Raw genomic sequence first — 16,099 nt, forward strand, 5'->3', positions numbered from 1 at the left:
TAATGGATTCAGGTCTACTTCCTACTGGGTAGAAAACAAAAGCAAGCTATTTCCTCAGGCTAGCAGACACCACCATATCACCCTCTACCTAATGACCTTGCATCCTTCCCGGTCCTGGAGGACAATGGAGCCATCCCTCCCACCCAGATGCACACCCCCAGCGCTCTGTGGCCATTGCCTGAGGGCTCTGAAGGCTTTCTCAGTAAGTCCTCCCCACAGTGGGCACCAGCATCCTCCAGCTGGTCATAGGGTGGCCCATCCATCCTGACTCGCACATGTGAAAGGGAGATGGGCGGAGCTCTCGGACAAGGCAGAGGTGTGGGCACTTGCATTACCAGCTGCTTCTGCCAGACCAGCAGAAGAGGGAATGTTCTACCGGGTTCAGACCTCTGCCAGCTATTTTGCAGAAAACGACAGTCCTGCCACCACCTTATGCCAAACCACACTTTCTGCCTTGGAACTTATCGGAGGAAACCTGAGCTGAGCTACTGTTTAGTGACACTTATGGTTTCCCCATCACCCGAGCCCTCTCCTTCCTTCCTTACCCTTCCCTGCTGCTCTCCAATTACTCTTGAAAGAATTGCTCCCATCAATTCCCTGAACCCCAGGCTTGAGCATTCAGTAATTAGACCATGCACCCCGACCTGCGAAAAAGACAGGAAAGGGACTTCCTCCCAAGAAGGTTTCATTTTGCATCTTTACTAGGAGCAATCATTGCCCTGCAATTCTTTTTTTTTTAATTTCTTTGGGTTTTTTGAGATAGGGTCTCAATCTAGCCCAGACTGACCTAAAATTCACTATGTAGGCTCAGGGTGGCCTCGAACTCACAGCGATCCTCCTACTTCTGCCTCCTGAGTTCTGGGATTAAAGGTGTGAGACACCATGCAGGGCCAATTGTTTTTTAATTACTCATTTTTTTTTTTTCAGAGATTTTATTTTTACTTATTTATTTGAAACAGAGAAAGGGAGAGAGAGAGCACGCAAGTGCCAGGGCCTCCAGCCACTGCAAACGAACTCCAGATGCATGCGTCCCCTTGTGTATCTGGCTAACGTGGGACCTGGAGAATCGAACCGGGGTCCTTAGGCTTCGCAGACATGTGCCCTAACCGCTGAGTTCTCTCTCCAGCCCCCAATTTGTTCTTTAACTGTATAGTAGGATGTCAGAGCCAATAGTCCACATTTTCTGCTGTTAAAATTTACTAACTAAAAGAAAAAGGAATAACTCATCTTTTTTCTCTGTCCTTTATCTGAAGAAAATCTAGGCACTTACTGTAATAGCTGAGGATGCATTAAAACATCTGCCTTGGTTGTGTGTGGTTCACCTTTTTAGTACCCAGACACTTATACATTCACATTCGTATTTGGATTGCATTCACACTCAGAAACACACACACAAGCAGAGATACTGAAGATGCATCAATTGCATTGTATATGTATCAGTAATTCACACTTTAGTCCTGTACACACGTTCACACCCTCTCAAAAAATATCACAAATCATTTGCACAGACATATGTCCACAGAGATAAATACTAGAATTTCGGTTTCTATTTTTCTTGGAGAGAACAGAATTCCTGAAAGACATCAGTAAAAACCATAAAGAAAATATGCTTAGTCCTTCTACATCTCCTGTTGATAATTGGTCTTTTCATTTCCAGGGTCGGGAGCTCTCCATTTCTTAAATACAAACATGCCCCAATAGGAATTAGCTAGAATTTCTTGTGAGGAGCTAAACCATCCGTCACTTTGCTGGCCTTTATTGTGCTCCAAAGCGAACTTCATAAATGCTTTCTGTCTTGTTTCAGAGGAGCCAAGCCAAGCTGAAGGAGAGTTGAACTCAAGGGCAAAGCCCTTCAGGCCAATCTGCATACACAGTGGGGAAATGGACCCTGCTGAATTACACCACTGAGCCTGTTTGGTGAGGTGAAAGGGGGACCTCTTACTGCAACTAGTTTGTGAACACCTTTCACCTGGGGCAAATTTATTTCCCAAAGAGAAGCCTCAAAACCCAGTCCTAAAATGTTCACAGCTGTTTCCTCTCATCTCTGGGAGCAGAAGCCTAAGGGATGAGTAGGGCAGGTCAGAGGTCAGGTGGTAAAAGACCTGATGAGATATCTCTACACGCGTAACTTCAAGTAACGAGAACACTAACTTCTGAAGTCATCAAGGTTCCAATTTTCCTCATAGGGAGTACTTAGGGTTTTTTATTTTAAATATAAAATAGCAGGTACTGACACCTCCCCTTGCCCAATCCTGCACATGCTTCCTTGCTTTTACTGCAGCCTGATACTGCCTAGGGGTATCCTGGCCCTGAAAAGATAAAAGGATTTTTCTACCCATTCACTTAGGGACTCACCCTCCTAGAGAACCCAATTTAAGAAAGATTTCTAGCTCATTGGTAATAACATTGGATTTTTAGGAAGTATTGAGGAGTAAAAGAAGAGCTTTTACAAATCTGGTCTGCTTTCTAAGTAAGTTTAATTGTAGTTCTTTTAAAGAAATAGTGTATGGGGCTGGAGAGATGGCTCAGTGGTTAAGGTGCTTGCCTGCAAAGCCTAACGACTGAAGTTTAATTCCCGAGTACCCACGTAAAGCCAGATGCATGAAGTGGCACATGCATCTGGAGTTTGTTTGCAGTGGTTGGAAGCCTTGACATGCCCTTCTCTCTCCCTCTCTCTCTTTCTTCCTTCTTCCTTCTCTCCCTCCTTGGGAAAACAAAATAAAATATTTTTTAAAAAGAAATATTGTATGGTCCAGATTTGATAATACTATTTACTAAAATGGAAACATGTCATTGGTGAGGACTTCTAAAAATATTTTTATTTATTTATTTGAGATGGAGGGAGAGAGAGAGAGAGATAGAGAGAGAATAGGGACATGCAAGGGCCTCCTACCACTGCAAACGAACTCTAGATGCATGTGCCACTTTGTGTATTTGGTTTTATGTGGATGCTGGGGAATTGAACCTGGGCCATCAGGCTTTGCAATCAAGCGCCTTTAACTACTGAGCCATCTCTCTAGCCTGAGGACTTTTAAATAATCCGAATTTCGTTGGCCTGCTTCAACAGCCAGAGCCACATGACCATAGATGAAAAACAGTCAGACTACCATGGTATGGTTGAACTGAAAGCATAAACAGGGACACTTGGTGGCTGGAGTTAGTTGTCAAAGATACGTGACCATGTGAGTATGTGTGGAGGAGTGATGGTTACCAGGAAAGGGGAAGAGCTTGATAGTGGCCAAAAACACTGGTTCTTATCTGAGCAGAGCTTTGCCTGGTCTTAACTTCACACACATAATTCAATAAGTAGACTGCATTAGATGTAGAGCTGTACCTTATTTATTTATTTATTTATTTATTTTGAGAAGTGGCATTTCCCACTTCTTACCAATTCTTTTCCAAGAACTTTGATGTACATAGCAAATGGAAGTGGAATTCTTGGATGCTGTGAAGGAGGGAGCCGGAAACCTGCAAGAGTTCTGTGGCCCTCAGACTCTCCCGTCATCTCCCAGGAACTTCTCTGAGCGTACCCTGGGGCCTCCTGGGTCTGTTTGAAACCCACTGAGCTGCATCTCAGTGCCCTTGTGACTTTAGATGCCGTGGAGAACAGAGGGAGGATTAGAGACAGCGCTCTCTCATGTGCAGTACTCCCTACTTCTCTGTGGTTTCTCTGTGGTTTCAGCTACCTGTGGTCAAGGGCATTGCCAAAACTAGATGATCCTCCTTCTGACACATTGTCAGGAGGTCAATGGTAGCCAAATACTACATGGCCATGCTAAATTATTCACCTCCTTCCACCCCAGTGCATCCCACCGTCACAGAAGGGGTGGAGCACATTCAGTACAGCCAGCTAAGGCACTACACCCATGTAACTTTTATAACGGTATATTGTTACAGTTGCTATATTTAGTTATTGTTAATCACAGTGTACTTAATGTATAAATTAAACTTTATCACAAGGACATAGGAAGGATACATAGGAATAGAAACACAGTCATATGTAAGAGTGGGTACACCTCAAGGCTTCAGACATCTGTTGGGGGGCTTGGAACTACTTCTCACAAGTGAGATGGACTACTGTACAACTGAGGATACTTGGTGGGGAAAGGCAGTCAGTTGTATTTCCCTTGAAAATAATGTGCTTTACAATTTATTCTTTACAATGTATTCTTTTTTGAAGCTATGTTTTTCCTCTGATTTATTTATTTATTAGGACAGAGAGAAGGAGAAAGAGAGAGAGAGAGAGAGAGGGAATGGGCATGCCAGGGCCCTCAGCCACTGCAAACGAACTCCAGATGCATGCGCCCCCTTGTGCATCAGGCTTACATGGGACCTGGAGTATTGAACAGGGGTCCCTAGAAGCACCTTATCTGCTAAGCCATCTCTCCAGCCCTACAATTTTATTCCTTACTAGTCATAACCTTATTCTGTCCCTGATCTCACAATGCTATATTCATTTAATTGTTAACAGCAAAGCACAGAAAAAGCTCGTTCGTCCACTTAGAAAGAGAGAAAGTTGTCACCTTGCCACTTCATTCACTATTTCAGTGACTGGAAGTCCCACTGGGTAAGGATTACAAGCCTTGGAATCAAATCTAGTCTCACCACTCACAAGTGTGTGTCCACTACCCTGAGACTTTGTTTTCTCATCCTATAGGCTATTCCCAGTTCCCAAATTCAAACCTATCATGAAGTAAGGAAGAGACTATAACCTAGAGATTGATGGAAAAATTCAAAAGATTCTCTTCCTTCTTAGATAATACCACATTTCTTCAGGTGTTATCCCTGCTTTGTTTACTTGGCAAGGCTGAAACAAAACTCTGGGCTCTTGGGATGAACATGACTGTCTTGCATTATAAAGAGTTCAACTGTCTCTGTTAATCGCATTAGCTCTGCTGACAGGCACTCCTTTTCTTAACTGGGTCTGTGGCCGTGTATTTATAAATATTGTGCACACACAGTTCTGTGTGTGAGCACATCAACAACAGGGATATATGAAAAGAAAGACCAACAGCATCTCCTTTTGAATCCCTCACCCAGGCCTTCTAAGTCCTAGGCTCTGGGTTTTAACCAAATTTTGCTCTCCAACCCAGGATAAGCTGCCTTTGAAGAGTTATTTCTGTGAGCTGAGGCTGGATTTTGTTTTATTCGAAGTGACTTCAGCCTGTCACAAGACAGTCTCATAAAATCCATATCTTGGCTTAAGCTGGGAAGAAATGAGCCAATCCATCAGGCCAGGAATGTGGCTATTTGACCGCTTCCTAAGGCAACTAGGAGGGGACAGCAATCTATTCAATTTATGGGGCTGAGTGGCGGTAAGAAATGCACTCCTGAAGGCACCGCAAATGAAAATCCCCATGACGTTTTTGCAGTGATAAAGTTCAAAATCTGAATAAAAGAACCATCTGGGAGGGGAGAAAAGAGAAAGAGTCCAACGAGAGGAAGTCAGCACATGTGCCTGGAAAGCAAGGGGAACTGAAAGAAACTCTTCCAGAACTTCAACTCACTGGCACAGTGCACAGCTGGAAATTGGGTCTGGAAACAGAGCCTTTTGGAGCCTTTCTTCCTCTTCAACCTAGATGCTAAAAATGAACCTTCACTTAATTGGTAAAATGTAAGTTTGATGTGATTACCTCCCCTGACCTCAACTCATGCCACCTGTGGTAATTTTGTTATTTGTCATCTTATATCATAAACAAATGCAATTCCAATAGGGCAGCCGATATAATATCATTAGTGTGTATTTATGTCCGCTCCTTTCCAGCCCTCATTGCAAATGCAATTTTGATGCCATTGATGAGAGATCTGGGATTACAAATCCTGACCATTTTAAGAGACATTTAGGGAAGGAAACAGAAGAAGAATTTTGAGATCTCTCCTAAATCCAGTGGAAAGTGGGGGAGAAAAGGTAATAAGATATATCCTTTTCAGTTATTTTGATTAACTAAAGCTTACATTGAAAAGTCAATGGCTCCCCCTTGGTTAGCACGTGAAACTCAAACCCTTGGTCTTGTAGTTAGCACACTGCATTGAGCCCCAGTGATTATTTCTAACTTTATCCTACACTGCAGCTTCTGAGCATTCCCTAAACGACCCAGAGACTGTATCTCTGCTCCCACTTTCCCTTTCCCCTGAACACTTTCCCTGCTGTAAATCTCACCTGTGTACTACCTTTCCTCAGCCCCACAGGACTGGCACCAGGGGTAATCTTCCCCTCCCTATGTCTTAAAGGCTGAAGCTCTCCAGTATCTTCTCCTAAGGAGCATGGGAGTTTAGAAGTTTATTTACTAGGCTGGACCACCAGTCACCTGAGGAAGACGGCAATCTTTCCTTATATATCTTGGGCAAACCTTATGAGAGCAAACCCAGAGCCTTTCCCAACGCCAGAGTCCATGAAATTTGACCAATTAACAAATATAGACTGAAGTAAAGTAATCCAAAGAGTATCACTAAATACCAAAAATTCAGTTTTATCACAAATTGTTCTACTTCACCCTTTCTTTCCTCTTCACAGCTATGATTAAATGCAGATTTTCAAAGTGGTAAATTAAGAGTTTAATTAACTTGTTTGGGATAATAAAACCCAGTCAAAGGTGTGAACTTAATGTGAACTAGATTTTGCAGGACACCCTAACTTTAGATAATGATGAAGTTAAATGGATACGCACATTCATTCTTGCAATAGCAAAACTGATTTTTCTCTGAGCTTTGCTGTTGTTGTTGATATTGTTCTACTCAGTGCTCCCACAGGCAAGGTCTGTCTGAATAGTGATTGTAAGATCCCAAGTCTCATTACTCACTAAAGCACCTGCCAGCACTGGATTTTCTTCTGTTTGACTTCAGCTCACCTCTCTTTCAATCTGTCCTTATGTCCCTAATCTCTGGCTCCTGATATGCCCTTAGGGTGTGTCTGTTTTATTTTTCTCCCCATTTATTCAAGCTACTATTATTATTATCATTATCATTTGGCCCAGTAAATTGCAATTCTCTTTATTTTATTTGAGGACAGACTCTCCAGAACCTGATCATTGGTTATCAAAGCATCTTTGGAGGCTGGGAGCAGGGCACCAGGGACACACATATGCACTCAACTGGACAGGAGCCCCCGTGCACTGCAAGCTAGTGGGGAGAGCTTTCTTTTCTTTTTATTCCCAGCCCCTCCCCGCCATGCTTTTTTTTTTTTCCTAGTTAGGTCATGACTCTTTTATGAAGACCCAGAGGGAAATGGGATTATTAAGAGTCTTGCTGGGTAAAAGCTATTTTGTCTTTCTGATGACTTTTTTGAGTTGAGCTGCTGAGGGGCCTTAATGCCAGAGTAGAAGTTATTACAAATGAGAGAGAGAGAGAGAGAGAGAGAGAGAGAGAGAGAGAGAGAGGCGCGCGCGGGGGGAGCCTTAAACACAGTGCTCCCTGTGAAAACTGGGAGCACACTTTCAGTCATGAAGGAGAGGACAGGAAAAGGAAAAGAAAGAAAAAAGTGAGATTTGAAAGAAAAAAAAAAGTGGAGGCAAGAACACGGAAAACAGAACAAGGAAGAAAAAACAATGCCGAGGAGACATAAGTCTGAGAGGAGAATCCAGTGGGGCACAGCGTCTCTGAAGAACAGTGTGGTGAGAGATAGCCTGGCGCTTCTAAAGCGCAGACAAAGGGTTAGGGAGGGAGCCGCTGAGAATGAATACGTCTCATAAAAATAAAATAAACTCACCATAATGGTTAGAGAGTGCTTTCTATGATAGAGATGGTTAAGCCTGCTGGAGCTGTTGGCTCAGAACAGGCTCAATCACTACTTTGGAATTTGACATAGCACAGTTGCCTCAGGGGTAGGTACTGTGGTTATCACGCACATTTTACAGATAAGGAAACTGAGGCACAGAGTACTTAAATCACAGAGCTGGTGACTCCCTGAGCTGGATCTTAAACCCCAGAGCAAGTCTGGCTCCTATTATTCAGAAGGTAGAAGTAACGAAGCCCTCAAACTTCTTTGACACACTTACTTGGTGGCATTTAAGGAAACAAATATTTTGTCCACTTAAATACTCCCTGTTCCCTGTCCATGCCAGTAATCTGCCCAGTGTGAACAATGAGGGATGTGTTCAAGGCTGGGGTGTGGGCAAGCTGGAAGCACTTAACACCTTCTCCGTTGCCTGCACACACAGACACTGGCTCCCTGTCACTTGGGCTCCTTTTTCCTATGTACTGGAAAGCCTGAGTGAGGTTTGGGGGAAGGTGGGGAGAGTGTTCAAGTCTGAAATCACGTATCACAGCATCAGAGTTGTTTTTTTTTTTTCTTTTTTCTTGTCAACACCCATTTCTCTCCTTTATTCTCAAGCTGCTCTTCCTTGTCCTAAATGCCACATTGTTATTGTTCTACTGGAGAGGAGCAGTATTTTCAGAAATGGGGGATTTATTTTTATAGCACAGCTGGTCTGTCAAAGGTCACATAATTTGGCAATGTTCCCAGTGGTTAAAAATTAATTTCTCCTTATTAATACAGCCAAGGTCCCATAGGATAGGAGCTCAGTCTTATCTAAACCTGACAGCTTCCTAAACCTTTGGAAGCTTTCTCCTGGGCCAGCCACAGGACATGGCCGGTATGTCCTGGAATCCAATTCACTGAACCTTGTTAGGTTGTTAGGCAATGAAGCCCTTAAGCACTGGGCCCTTTCTCATCAAGGCAGGTAGAGCCTTGTTGTAGGAACGTCAGAAAACAGACAAGCAAAACAGGCAAAAAGAAACCCTCTGACTTCTGTATCTTTCAGAAATAGGTTAAACATTGGAAGCCACCAACTGGTTGGAGTCCTTGCCTGGAAGAAACTGTACAGAGACTAGCTTTTGGGATCAAAACATGCATCTGCCACTCAAGGTGAATGTGTCATCTGACAGGGTGTGGTCAGATGAGCCCTCAGGTATGTTCATGATGCCATGAACCTCTGCTCACAGGGTGCTGTTCTAGTCCTGTCTTCGTAGTTCAAGAAATTTTAGCTGGGGTTACTTTCTTGGTGAGCCTGGTACCAGCACAAGGGTGAAGGAGATCGACACAGAGAACACTCAACTCCTACTAAACCAGAGATCCAGAGACACAGAGGCTCCCAAGACCTCATCACTGAAGTAGACCTAAAACAAACCCAACATGGCTCAGGGAAATTCACGGAAGAGGGGGTGGAAAGATTGTTAGAGCCACAAATTGGGACATTATGCACAGAGACATTGCCTCTTCCCCATAACTGATGGTTTACCCCACAATGCATGACCCACATTCCCCAATGAGGGTCCCTTAGGAGAGGGGAGGAGGTAATGATGGTACTGACATGGCTGTATATATACTATGTACAGAACTAATAATAATAATAAAAGTCAGGTGTGTTATGTCCATCACAAAACCAGAAAACAAAACAAAACAAAGCACACTTAGTTATAGGTTTAATTGTTTTCTTTTCAATGTGGCATTTACTAAAATTAGATGAGGTTCTCATAAGCTAAGCAGAGGAGGGGGCTGTTACAGACAGATGAGGGCCCAGGAAACAGAAAAGAGAGTTACTTTCCTTATCTGGTTAAAGCAGAGGCAACTTCCTATTGTGCTGGCTTAGGTAGCCGGCTCCCCATTGGCTGTTGTGGTTCTTCTGATGTTTTGTTTTTGGGAAAACTGAATCAGTTCAAAGTTCAGTTTGATAACATGGTGCCCAGCCCCTAGCATAAGGGCCTATACATTCTGGTTTGGTCTGGTCTTCTGGGGTTCAGTACAGGCTGGGGCTAGCTGGAAACAATGGTCTATCAATTTTACTTAACATCCCTTGCTCTGTCTTTCTACAAATGCACATCTCACTTCTGATCTCCAACCTTTTTCCTTCCTCATCTTTGGGAGACATATTCTGAAAACTAGGGGGGGGAGGGACCGGAGAGGCACTACTGGCTGCTGAACTCTGTTGACTTAGAAATGCCTCACGCCAAGGAAACCACAAGTTAGTTCATTCTGGGTTGTTTTAATGAACAGTTGGCTGAGAAGAGCTCCATGAGCCTTGGAATCACCAGGTCTAGGCCTCTTTCCCCATTGACCCTCTCCCCCCCATCCTTAAATTATTTGCATTCAATGCCTCATTGCATAGGAACTAGTGTTTGGACTCTTCACTTTTCCTATGCCTTTGAGATAGGGGCTTGTCTTACTGTTGAAGAATGTGGACTTTCCATTCAACAGCAGGGGATCAGTGCCATTTGGTGGACAGCAGGAGTCCTGCCTGGAGAGCTTAGGCTGCTGTTCCTGCCGCTTTCTAATGTTGCACTTTGCCAGTTGAGCGCTCTGAGGGCTCCATGGGATGACATGAAACTTCAAACCCAAGAGCTGCTGGGCATTCTCAATTCTACCTGGCATACCCTGGACAAGTAGGGGCCTGCTTTGGAGCCCTGCGGGGCGCTCTCCCCTTTCCACTGTTTGGCACTGGGTGCTTGGTTGGCAACTAGTAACAGCCTCACCGCCTCCACCTCCACCTCCAGCGCCTGCTTCTGGGGAAAAGGTGACTGGGCACTTATTTAATGTGGGCATGAGACTAGTCCCCAGAGCCCAGGGCAGTCTGTCTGTACAGCACTGATGAGCTGTAATGCAATTTTACTTTTAAATTACCGTCCTCACCCATGGCCATCTCACATTTTGGGGAGACAGTCTAAAACACTCATCAAATCCCTATCTGGCACTTAAGCATCACGGCCACTCTTTCAGGATTGGTTTGAACGAGGACCTGTCCCCCACAACCAATTTACACCTCTTATCTGATCACCCAACCCCGACGGAAGGTTGAATTGACCTAGTCAGTCCGTGTCCATGGCAATGGTGTTAAAGCCCCGCACAGATCAAAGCACTCCTGGAGAGAAGGGAGGAAGGGGGGAAGATGGGAGATGTTAGGAGGTCTGGCTGGGGGGGGGGGGTGGTGGTGAAGCAGCGGAGTGGGGGGAGTGCTTAACCTGATAGTTGCCACCTTATGAAGAACCCACTGCCAGGAACCCCTAAATCCCCCTCACCTCTCCTCACACACACACCACGGATCACGATGATTAACTGTAGCAAAAGGGAATTTAGTGGCCCGGCGCTGCTTGGGGGAATGGCCAGCGCCAGGGGGCTCTCCTCTCAGTCAGAAACTGCAAGGCAGGGAGCTGGAGGGAGGGAGCCCAGCAGAACACACGCCAATAAACCCGCGTGGAGCCTCTATCCTTGCAGAAGAAATTCAACCCAGCCGCAGTAGCGGCCCAGAGGGATCCGTTAAGCTTGGTCTGCAAAGCTGATTCCCTGACTCCTAGCTCCAGGAGATTCCCAGAGGGTCGACCAGACCATCCTTCCCACCCCCTCCAACGTCCACCTCAGGACACTAGCTCTGCGGGTGTCGTCTCCTCCACCCCCCACCCCATCACCCATCCCGGGCTCGCTGGGATGTGGTGGGAAAGGCTGGTCTCCGGGAGCAGACCGCCGGAGGCGAAGGGTGGGGGCAGCCCTTTAATCACAGCGCTCCTGGCCTCCTTTAACTCTTGTTGATATTAAAAAGAAATCAATCAGTGAAAATGAAGCAGCGGCCGTGAATAGCGTATTTCATTTCTTTTTCTCCCGTGTACTCGTGAAGAGCCGAGCTGCGGGGGAGGGGGGTGCGATCCGCGCATTACTGCAGAGGCTGCGGGCGAGGCGAACCGCAGGCTCCGCTGAACTTTCTGGCTTGGGGCCGCTTCAAGGAAATGCCGCAGGCATCCTGGTGGGGGTGTCCTTCGCCGGGAGGAGGAGGAGGGGACAAGCCTGAAGGAGTCCAAGGCGGCCAACTTCGCGGACGCTTTACCCTCTTGCTTTCTCTGGGAATATTTTTGCCTAATAGAATGTTTATGGATCGCCCGGCTCTGTTTCTGCTGCGTCGCCCAAACAAATCGATGCGGCGTTAGAGACGGCGCTGGGGGGCGGGGAGGGGAGCTGGGGGTGGGGGGTGGGGTGCCCGCGTCTTCGCCACGTGGATGCCCGAGCGCCGCGTGCTCTTCACCTGCTCGGGGCGCGGGCCGAGCTGCGCATCCCCGCGGCTCCCGACCTCCGCTCTCCGCCCTGAGCGCTCTCAGAGCCACCCGGGGCTTTCTGCCACCCAGCCCGGCGAGCTCCGGGATCTTCTCCAGGCCCCGGCGCGGGGTGGGGTAGCTCTTCACGGCCAGCTCCCCCCTCCCCCCCGGACAGCGGCAATCCTGCGGCGCCGAGCTGAGCGCGCGGGGACGGGAGGGGCCGCTTACAGCCTTCCAGCAGGGTCAGCCGCGCCGGCCCGAAGCCGAGAGCCCGGGGGGGGGGGGGGGGAAACCCCAGGGTCGGGGGGGGGGGTGGGGGAGAGTGGGGACCATGCTGAGATTCTGCAGGGCGGCGAGGCTGGGGGGCGGGGGTGGGTGGCTGGGTGGGGGAGCCTGGTGTGCGGCGCCCACGCGGCCTCCCAGCTAGCTACGGAGGACCCTCGGAGTCGCGCGCTGTGCCAGTGCGGGTGTTTGCTAGGTTGCTCGCCACGTTAAAACTATCCGCCTTCGGATCACCGATTCCTTCTCGGAATCGCCGTGAGTGTCTAGGCCAGCCAATCCAATCCCACTTCTAACCTCCAGGAGGGCGCACACTGGGTGAGTCAGAGGTCTAGCTTGGCCTCGCCCTTTGCCACCCCGGCCAGCTCCCCTGGTGCCAGTCAGTTGCTCTGGCAGAGAGCCTGAAAGTCGTGGCTGGCGATCGCCTTTGGCGGGTAGCTGGAGAATTATCAGTTCTGGGCAGGTCCCACCCCGGGTTCGAAGCTGCCCGCGGCCTCGTAGCAGCGGGTGACTTGCCTCGATCTCCGAGCCTCGTAGCTTCTCTGGAAGTGACGCAGCGCGAGCAGAGGTTGGGATGGGAGGGGGCTCTGCAGAGAGCCCGGAGGCAGGTGGCAGCGCGGGAGTGGGTCCGAGCGCGCACACACGCGCGCGCGCACACACACACACACACACACACAGTTACACACCCTGCACGCAGCTCTCGGGGACAGATGTGCGAACAGCTGGGAGAGTAGCTGGTCCCAGAGTGTTCACAAGCCCTCCTATCGGCACAGCGCACGGAACCTGAAGTTGCACGCGGACGCGCCGGGGCGGGTGTGCGGCGTGTGGGCCGGGGTGCGCGCTCGCACGCCGGGGCCCGCGGGAGTCCGCGCCGGCACACGGAACGTACGGTGGGCATTCTCCCGGCGCGAGCGCGCGCACGCACACACTGCAAACCACACAGACATGCATAATTCACGCGGCATTCAGATCCACGGGAGGTAATTGAATTCCGCTTCAAGATGGGAGTTTAGAATTAAGGCAGGGAGGAAAGGGGGGGAGGTCGAGAACGTCTCCTCGCTATGGATGGACCTGCAACTCATCGCTTGAATAAGATATGGAACCGCCCGTAGCCACAGTGAATGGTTGGATTCAGGTGGCCAAGGGCATTCCTCAATCTTCCCCTCAAACAACCACCACCGAACCCCCGCGGGTTGTCCCCGACTATCCACCCCGCTTGAAGCGGCGCGGGGTGTGCACTGCAGAAGGGGAACGAACCGGCGAAGCTTCCTTCCTGCCCAGGACCCACCAGCCTCTGCGCAGCGACGCCTGGGCGACTGCGGAAACTGAGCCCACCACTGCGGCTGTCACCCTCCAAGTGTCTTTCTGGAAGGGGGTTTTCCTCCTCCTCCTCTCCCCTTCCCTCCGTGGATGGTTTCCCACCTTCCCGTCACCTGTAGCAGCCGCTAAGTTTTGTCAGAGTCCAATCACTGTCCTAGCAGAGGGGGGCTCACCCAGGAGAGACGTCTCGGAAAGGAAGGAGAAGCCCCACGGAACAGGATTCCCTGAGACCTCAGAGCCCCCTTCAGGGCTCTCCTTTGCCTGTTTTGCACCCAAGCTGGCCCCAGCCCGCGCTCATCTATCTCTGCAGTGTGTGTCCACACACCCTCCTTGGCAGTCACAGAGAACAAATTCCACTCAAAAGTTTCTAACCACTTCACAAGAGTGAGAGGCCTTCGGGAGCCAGGCAGTTTATCTCATAATAATTTTCCAAAGGACCGTATGATTTACTTTCCCAGAAAACACATGGAAGCAGGAAAGAGCAAGGACCACGCAGGGGCTGGGCTGCCTGGGTTTCCAGCAGAAAGCCCCGTCTCTGCCCCTAGCCAACTTGCTCCACCAGCCGCGGCCCCATCGCTGCGAGGCATACCCACCCATCCTGCAAAGAACCCACAGCTTGTGAAAGCCAAAACGACACTCTTGTTTTTCCCAAGCCCTTCACTTAACATTGCTCAATGTAGCTAAGCGGAGGGAATGCAAATGATTTATATTTCACTGGCTAGGTTGAAGAAACTCAAGGGAGATGTGTTCTGCTTCAAGACAGGGGGAAAAAAATCCCCAAAAAACTGTAATGCAAAGGCTTTGTAGTATTTTTAAACCTTTGATTCAGTCCATATGTGACATCTGAACACCGCCAAATTCTGTTACAAGACACACACACACATACACACACACCCTAGCAGGAGAGAAAAGTTGGGTTTAGCAGCCCTGGTGATGTAGGGGGGACTGCCTGAGATCTCTCTTTAAATTATTGAGAGACCCTCCTCCTGAGTTGGTCTTCGAGGCTTTCTAGCCTTAGAAGCCGCCTTTAAAGGGGAAACCACGTTTAAATGAATAGAAAGAAGAAGAAGAAAAAAAAAACTTTGAAAGGCTTACCTGGCTGGCTTTTCACTTCATGTCCTGAGAAGTAGAGAGCTAAGAAAACCCAGGTGAGCGGGCACGTATCCATGGTGGAGAGAGAGGCTCACTCCAGGGCTGGGTTCGTAGGATTCTTGGATAATTATAAGTCTTTGTGTTTTTCCTCTCTCTCTTATTATTTTTTTTTTTCTTCCTTCAGTGTCTTCTGCAAAGGTCTCTAAATGGTGAGCGTCTCCCTCCTGGGTCCCGGCGGCTCCGTCTTCACCTTTATTCTGGCTGGAATCCCCCAGCTCACTGGGAGGAGAGCTCTTGAAACCAGGCACGAGGAGAGGGGACTGGTTTCCTCTCCAAACCCAAACGCATCTATGTTCTCTCCAGTTCCTCAAAGTGTCATTTCCTTTATCCCACAACACATCACGCGGATTTCCCGAAAGCCAAGCTTAAAATAATAGTAATAATCAAAATCAAAGCAAGACTTGCCGTGGGCATCACAGAGCCCCTAGGCAGCGGTGTGATCTCAGAGGCGCAAACTGTCACACATCCTCCCCTCCCGGCACTCGGGACGCACACGCGGGCGGAGGCAGAGGCACCAACCGCTGGACAGCCGGCAGCGGGAGGCGGCGGCGGTGGCTCTGCTGTGGTCCGGCTCGGGTTCCCCTGGCCAGAGCCTCCCCACCCCGGGGGAGGCGGGTGTGTGTGGGGGGGAAACGGCTACACCCGCTCGGCCAGCCTCGGGAGGGGAGTACGAGGCAGGAAACTGCGGCGGTGGAGGCGGCGGCTGCTGCGGGCGCGGCGGCCGGGATCCGGCGCGAGCGAGCGAGCGAGCCCCCAGTCCGAGTTCGCGGCGCCCGCCCTCACCTCCACCTCGCCCAGCGGCCGGCGAGTGTGTGCGCGCGTCTGCGGACGTGCCGGGGGCGGGCTGCGGGCTGCTGCTGCCTCGCTCGCCGGCTCTGCCTCCCCTCGGGCTCCCCCCGTCGCCTTTTCAGGCCGAGCAGCATGTGGATGTCAGAGCCGCGGCACCGCGATCCGATTACGCGCCGGCTCTGGGCCCGCCCCTTCTGTGTTCCTGATTAAAGAGGCAGCCGCGGAGGAGCGCGGCGCACAAGCCCCCGGCCCCGCGCCTCCCAGCTCGGGCGGGGGCGGCCCTGGCTATCCCCGCACCCGGGCGGCGGTTCCCCGAGCCAAGTTCAGGCGTCTCGAGCCGGAGCCCCGCCGCCCCTCGCCCACTCCCCGCCGTGAGCCTGGGGGTGGGGGGGAGGGCTGCCAGGGTGCGCCCCTGGCACCTCCCCGGGCGGCGCGCTGCCCTTGGCCGCTGCTCCGCTGCCAGAGGGGAACTCCACGGAATCGGGGTGTATGAGTGTGTGTGGGGGGGGAGGAGTGGGGAAATCCTAGTTCCCCTGCAATCCCG

At 49.7% G+C, this 16,099-nt stretch overlaps 1 protein-coding gene across 4 annotated transcripts in view; it reads right to left on the reverse strand.

Annotated features, from left to right (window-relative positions):
• Nrp2 (neuropilin 2) overlaps nt 1–15,500 on the reverse strand; it is a 123,515-nt gene extending 108,015 nt beyond the window's left edge. For 3 of the 4 annotated variants that reach the window (XM_004653555.2, XM_004653554.2, XM_004653559.3), the window contains exon 1: nt 14,710–15,499. In XM_004653555.2, the coding sequence (XP_004653612.1) occupies nt 14,710–14,782 (73 nt within the window). In that variant the 5' untranslated portion in view covers nt 14,783–15,499. Of the gene's footprint in view, nt 1–14,709 lie in introns of all 4 variants that reach the window. The other variant, XM_004653558.3, reaches the window with a different exon arrangement.
• Nucleotides 15,501–16,099: the final 599 nt, after the last annotated feature.

The sequence above is a fragment of the Jaculus jaculus genome, chromosome 4 (genome assembly GCF_020740685.1).
Source record: "Jaculus jaculus isolate mJacJac1 chromosome 4, mJacJac1.mat.Y.cur, whole genome shotgun sequence".
NCBI lineage: Eukaryota > Metazoa > Chordata > Mammalia > Rodentia > Dipodidae > Jaculus > Jaculus jaculus.